Raw genomic sequence first — 6,948 nt, 5'->3', positions numbered from 1 at the left:
GCGCTCTCTCTCTCTCTCGCTCGCGCGCGCTCTCTCTCTCTCGCTCGCGCGCGCGCGCGCTCTCTCTCTCTCTCGCTCGCGCGCGCTCTCTCTCTCTCGCTCGCGCGCGCGCGCGCTCTCTCTCTCTCTCGCTCGCGCGCGCTCTCTCTCTCTCGCTCGCGCGCGCGCGCGCTCTCTCTCTCTCTCGCTCGCGCGCGCTCTCTCTCTCTCGCTCGCGCGCGCGCGCGCTCTCTCTCTCTCTCGCTCGCGCGCGCTCTCTCTCTCTCGCTCGCGCGCGCGCGCGCTCTCTCTCTCTCTCGCTCGCGCGCGCTCTCTCTCTCTCGCTCGCGCGCGCGCGCGCTCTCTCTCTCTCTCGCTCGCGCGCGCTCTCTCTCTCTCGCTCGCGCGCGCGCGCGCTCTCTCTCTCTCTCGCTCGCGCGCGCTCTCTCTCTCTCTCTCTCTCCTGTCTTACACAATGGCGTAACATTTAGAATGTTTGTGCCTGAATCAACAATTATTCCAAAACCAGTCCTGACTCAGAAGAGCTTTCGTAAATTTTTGCTAACTCAGCTTTTGTTTCTCCATATTTTTGAAATATCTGGAGCTCAAGCCTAGCCAATCTCTAAAAAGTTTCAACTTAGTTATGTTAATTTCTCCATTAAATTTTACGCATATTAAATGCAGTGGATTCCTCCTCGCCACTTATTTTGCAGTACCTTGTGTTTGTGGTATTTTGTCTTCCCCTACTGTGAAGACAGATGCAAAATCCTTCTAACAAATCTGCAATTTCTTTGTCCATTATAGTCCACTTACATTTTCTTTTCATGCACCCCTAACTACTCTTGCTTAATATGCCGATTAAAACCTTTTACTGTTAACTTTTAAATCACTTACAAGTTTAAATTTATATCTCAATTCTTTTAATAATGGTCCCATTTGTTGGATTTCACTTTTTATACTCGCATGAACACTTGTTTCCAGCTTGTTTATTATGGTTGATTAAATACACAAGACAGACCTTTGCTGCTAAGACCTCTTTTGGATAGTGTTGCACTACATTGTTGAACACCTCTCATTGTTTGTAGGATTACCTATTAACAGCTGAGCCCAATTTATTTTGGTAATTTCATTTCCTTTAGTTCTGTGATTTACTTTAATTTTAAGCCTTCGTTCATGGCTTGTGTTTGTTTCTCAAGCCCTAATATCAAATTTAATCACCTTATCACTATTTATAAGACATTCGCTTACAATCAGATTATTAACTAGTTCTGTCAATTAAGCATAATTTAACCTAGTATACCTTTCTCAAATGTTGGTTTGAAACACTTTGGTGTTACAACTTGAGCTATTTTGCTTTTCCCGGTCTAGGGGAAAATTAAAACTTCCCATTATAACAATGTAATTTGTCTGTCTGATCTTATACTGTTCCCCCACTCCACTACCTGTGTCTGCAGGTGTGGGTAATCAACTCTCATGAGTTCTGCATCCTTTATTGTTTATTCCTCTGATCTCCCCTACTAATCATGCATGTTGATATTTCTTTCCACTGCTATGATGTTTGGTTTTTATCAGTATTTCTATTGCACTACTTCCACCAATTTTCTTGTCCTTTGAGAAGATGCCATATTTGGTTGCTAGTTAGGTCCAACCTACTCCTGTGCTTTTAATGTAGGGTTGCCCTGCCTTTTCACGTAATGAGTCCCATTTCAATTTTCTCACTCAAGGGTTAAAGAAGGCATTTGGTATGCTTTCCTTTATTGGTCAGAGAATTGAGTACAGGAGTTGGGAGGTCATATTGCAGCTATACAGGACATTGGTTTGGCCACTTTAGGAATATTGTGTGCACTTCTGGTTTCCTTCCTATTGTAAAGATGTTGTGAAACTTGAAAGGGTTCAGAAAAGATTTACAAAGATGTTGCCACGATTGGAGGATTTCAGCTGTAGGGAGAGGCTGTGAATAGGCTGGGGCTGTTTTCCCTGGAGCATCAAAGGCTGAGGGGTGACCTCACAATCATGAGGGGCATGGATAGGATAAATAGACATGGCCTTTTCTCTGTTGGGGGAGTCCTGAACTATAGGGCATAGGTTTATGGTGAGGGGGGGAAAGATATAAAAGAGACCTAAGGGGCAACTTTTTCACGCAGAGAGTGGTAAATGTATGGAATAGGCTGCCAGAGGAAGTGGTGGAGGCTAGTACAGTTGCAACATTTAAAAGACACCTGGATCGGAATATGAATAGGAAGAGTCTGGAGGGATATCGGCTGGGTGCTGACAGGTGGGACTAGATTGGGTTGGGATATCTGAACGGCATGGATGAGTTGGACCAAAAGGTCTGTTTTCGTGTTGTTACATCTCTATGACTGTATGACCTTAAATGAGTTTTGACACAGCACTAAATGTGAATTTCAAAATAAAAGCTTTTTTCATCTCTTTCAGAGCAATCAATTGATAATGTAGATAGATTATGTAATGTAGATAATGTAAAATAGATAATTTGTTAAGATCGTTAAAATTTGCCAAGTAACTAACAAAACCCTTTTTTTGCTCAAGAAATGAAGCTAGAGAGAGAGATGCAGATTAGATCCCATGTTCTGATCATCAGAAGAGAAGTTCAGAGCCAAGCTAATAATGAATTGAGCGAATGCTGGCCTAGCTTTAGCCTCTATCTTCTTACATTGTGAACTAGCCTCAGCAGAATTCATGCAAGAGTGTAGAACAGGCCTTTCTGCCTATATTCCCTCTTCAGTCTGGTTTTTATGGGAGGAAGAATATGCGTGGATATCTGCCTCACTCACAGATTCAGGATTAACACTCATTCTGCTATCAAAAACAATTTCCCTTTTCTCTTACGAGCACTCACGTATAACACTAACTCTTAGCTCCTGTTCTTTCAGGCTCCCCTCGGTCTTGCTTGCTTGCCCATTCCTTTGGCTTGCCTCCTATTGGTCCAGTTTACTTGCCTGTTACCCATCAGATTGCATGCGTGACCTGGATTTGAGCTTCTAATTTCTTTCTCTTATACTATCAGCTTTTGTGTCCAGAGCTTTTATTTGAGTTGCTTTCTATGTTACCAGAGTTGTATTTTGTATGTTTTGACGTGCAATAGATTTTAGTTTGTTGCCAATTAGCATGCGGGTTGAGTTTTAATCTAGAGATTACCACCCTAAAAGTCTTGCTATTCATTTCAATGTTAAACTGTTACATCAGAGATATACTCTGTAGAGCTTCCCCTTTCTAATGTATTTGATTCCTACATGGGCTGTAGCAACTAATTCACTTCCCTCCCTTTCTGTGTATTTGAACAGTCAATTTTGGACATCTCTTGCCCTCCTAAGCTCTGTTACGACTGCTCAGGACTACATGGTGTTACTTCTGTCCTCTTATAAATTCACAATAACTGGAATCTTATTTTCCCATAACAACAAAGTACTTGGATTGCTGGAATTCTAAAATATAAGCAGAAGCTACCAGAAATATTCATCAGGTCTGGCACAATCTGTTAGGAGAAAGTGAGGACTGCAGATGCTGGAGATCAGAGCTGAAAAATGTGTTGCTGGAAAATCTGTGGTGAGGAAGAAAAACATTCGAGTTTTTGGTCAATGAGACTTCTCTCTTCACAGATGCTATGAGACCCACTGAGTATTTACATCAATATCTGTTCTGTCTCTGTTCTGCTTTGTTTGTGCCACCCTTGCCTCTTTTGAACGACCTGTAATCCTTTATTGCTTAATGTCTTGATTACTGTTCGGCCTGTCCTTGTTCCACTGCCCTTCGTTATCCTTACAGGTAACATTGACATCATGCATATTAGGCAAGACCATTTTCTGTGGTTACTCCTTTCATTTGTCTTGTTACACTCAGTTACACATGCCTCTCCCTATCTTCTTGTACTTAATCCTTTTGGCTGCTAAACTCAACTACATTTTTCTATCATCAGTGGATGAGTGGCAAAGAGTTCTTTAAAACACACTGTTTAAGAAAGAAAAGGGGGAGAGAAATAGAATCCCAAAGCAATTGACACACATCTTTAGTATTTTATATGACTTCTGAGATTTTGCCAAATTTCTCCATTTGCTGTGGTTATTTCATTGTTTGTATTCTGGAAGGTTTTTTTTATCTTCTATGGTATTTGCTCTGTGTCATCAGTCTTTTCAAGATGTTCTAAATATTAATATATTTCATTCTTCTAAAGAAATCTGGATTTCTCAAGTGGGCACCAAGGAATAGTGGTAGACAAGGAAGGGCAGCAACTAAGGACACGTCATCAGCGATTGCTTGCTTTGGGAAAGTGGATAGCAGAAAATCATTCCAGGTATACTTGAACTGAATCAAAAGTTTAAATTTCACTGTATATACAGAATCCTCTGCTTAGCTTGGCTGACGGTGGCTGTAACCAAAAAGATTTGAAACGATTGTATTTCAACTTTGTTTTGTTTCAGAATTACCCAAAATAAATTAGTGACTGCTACCGTGCTTCAGTGAGTTTATCAAATCCTGAAATTTATAGATCAGTAAGGTTCTTAGCATTGCGTTATCTGATCTCACTGAATTCTCTCCAATTGCCTCTGATTTGCTGAATCTAATCACTACCTGGCCACTCCTAAAATTGCATGTCTCTGGACAGTGCCAAAGATAGCATTGGGTTTATCCCAGTCAGAAGTTCACAGGACCTGTATTCTGGCATCAAACTGGTCTCACGTATTAAAGGTTGATGGAATTATATACCTGCAGTAGGGTAGGGGAGAAAGATTAGAAAGTCTCACTAGCCAGGCCAAATATTAAAAGCGTGTGCCCAAATTACAATTTCAGATTTGTGAAAGTGAGAGATTCTTGGACATGACATTTTAAACAAATTAAAACTAGATGCCTTAACTTGTTGATTAATGTTTTGTAACTGGGGAGCAGATTTTTATTTTCCCCATCATTGTTGTAATGAACGACCTGAAGTCAGACTACACCATACAAGTTCGGAACTGAGAAACTAATTAATTTGCTTAAATTTTGCATTCAGTGCAATATTGCTTGTCATTCCTTTAGGAAGACTGGATATATTTACTTGTGGGACAATAGTGAAGTTGTAAGGTCATTGAACTAGTAAACCAAAGGCTGAGGCTAATGCATTGGGGACTCAAATCCTTTGATGGCAACTCGTGGGATTTAAGTTTTGTTAAGTAAATTTGGAATTGAAAGCTAGTCTTAATTAAATCCAGGACCAGAAAAATAATGAAACTATTGTCAAGGTCACTGTCCTTTTTAGGGAAGGAAATGTACCATTCTTATATTCTTTGGCCTACAAATGACTTCAGACTAAAGCTAAAATGAATCTTAACTGTCCTCTGAAATTATTTAGCAAGCCACTCGACTCCAGGGCAGTTAAGAATGGGCAAAAAATGTTGGTCTTGCCAATGATTTCCATGATCCATGAAAAGTAAAGAAAAATATTACCATATGGGCTCTTTTTTCCTTCAGATTTACTGTCTTTTAGATGAGTAAAATGACTTCTTGATCATCGAAGCCAGACTTTTCAGGTGAAGAGAATACAGGAACGAGTTGGCGTAAAATCTGCATCTAATCCTCAGCAAAGAAGTCCAATGTAGGAGGCACATAATTAGGAGAAACTAAGCTACCAGAAATATTTGATTAGTTTTAACAAATTGTTTAAATTTCATTCTCCTTTGACATCGAGGCGGTCTGTGGGGTGCTGTTGCATTGTTGCAATTTAACTATATCTCTGGTTGAACATGTCTTTCATCAAATCTTGAATAGTTTGAAGGGAATTTTACAGATTACATAAAAGAAAATTATAGGCTGTTGTTAAACATGGAAATGGATGTAGACCATTCAGCCCTCAGGCATGTTTGTCCATATAGTCAGAATATGGCTAACCTCTTTCTTAACTGTCTAGAAATTAAATGTTGTTGTCCAAGAAATCACTTTGAATTTGAAATTGACCTATCCTCATTGAAAGAAAATTCCAAATTTTCACTACACTTCTTGTGGTCCCTGATATTCCACCTGATTGGTCTAGCTCCAATTTTAATATTTGTTCAGATTTTCCAATGGCGACAGTTGTTTCTGCAACATGGATGGGAGTTGTGTTCAGGGATCTTCTCAAATTGCAATGTAACAAACTCTGAGGAATTGCCTGGGAAATTGAAGATTCTACTAGGCAATTCCACTGCACCTGAAACCCTTCGAAAATATAATTTTAAATCAGAATTTAGACGGTTCAGCTGCAGTTCAGTAAAAAGTTATTCAGGAAGAGTTAGAACGATTAAAAGCTAATGGAATTCCTTAGTAAGTATGAAACTAACACACCAGCTTACCACACACACAGACACAAACACACACACACACACGCACACACCATCCTACCCTACCTCTCCGTAAGGAGAAAGTGCGGACTGCACAACAGGTCAGGGAATGCAATAGGTGCAAGGAGGTTAAGGTGAGGGTGATAGGCTGGAGAGGGGATGGGGGCAGAGAGGTCAGGAAGAAGATTGCAGGTCAAGAAGGCGGTGCGGAGTCCGAGGGTTGGGACTGAGATAAGGTGGGGGGAGGGGAAATGAGGAAGCTGGAGAAATCTGCATTCATCCCTTGTGGTTGGTGGGTTCCTAGGCGGAAGATGAGGCGCCCTTCCTCCAGGCGTTGTGTTGCCATGGTCTAGCGATGGAGGCGCCAAGGACCTGCATGTCCTTGGCAGAGTGGGAGGGGGAGTTAGTGTTCAGCCACGGGGCGGTTGGGTTGGTTGGTGCGGGTGTCCCAGAGGTGTTCCCTGAAACATTCCGCAAGTAGGCGGCCTGTCTCCGCAATGTAGAGGAGGCCACATCAGGTGCAGCAGTTGCAGTAAATAATGTGTGTGGAGGTGCAGGTGAATTTAAGACGGATATGGAAGGATCCCTTGGGGCCTTGGAGGGAAGTGAGGGGGGAGGTGTGGGCGCAAGTTTTGCATTTCTTGTGGTTGCGGGG

The 6,948-nt window shown here is 41.5% G+C and overlaps 1 protein-coding gene across 2 annotated transcripts in view; it reads left to right on the top strand.

Annotated features, from left to right (window-relative positions):
* smg7 (SMG7 nonsense mediated mRNA decay factor) overlaps window positions 1-6,948 on the top strand; it is a 146,224-nt gene that overhangs the window by 96,860 nt on the left and 42,416 nt on the right. For both annotated transcript variants that reach the window (XM_043699524.1, XM_043699526.1), the window contains exon 13: window positions 4,172-4,291. In XM_043699524.1, the coding sequence (XP_043555459.1) occupies window positions 4,172-4,291 (120 nt within the window). The remainder of the gene's footprint in view (window positions 1-4,171; window positions 4,292-6,948) is intronic.

The sequence above is a fragment of the Chiloscyllium plagiosum genome, chromosome 11 (genome assembly GCF_004010195.1).
Source record: "Chiloscyllium plagiosum isolate BGI_BamShark_2017 chromosome 11, ASM401019v2, whole genome shotgun sequence".
NCBI classification, from domain to species: domain Eukaryota; kingdom Metazoa; phylum Chordata; class Chondrichthyes; order Orectolobiformes; family Hemiscylliidae; genus Chiloscyllium; species Chiloscyllium plagiosum.
This window is presented reverse-complemented; position numbering and strand designations above follow the sequence as displayed.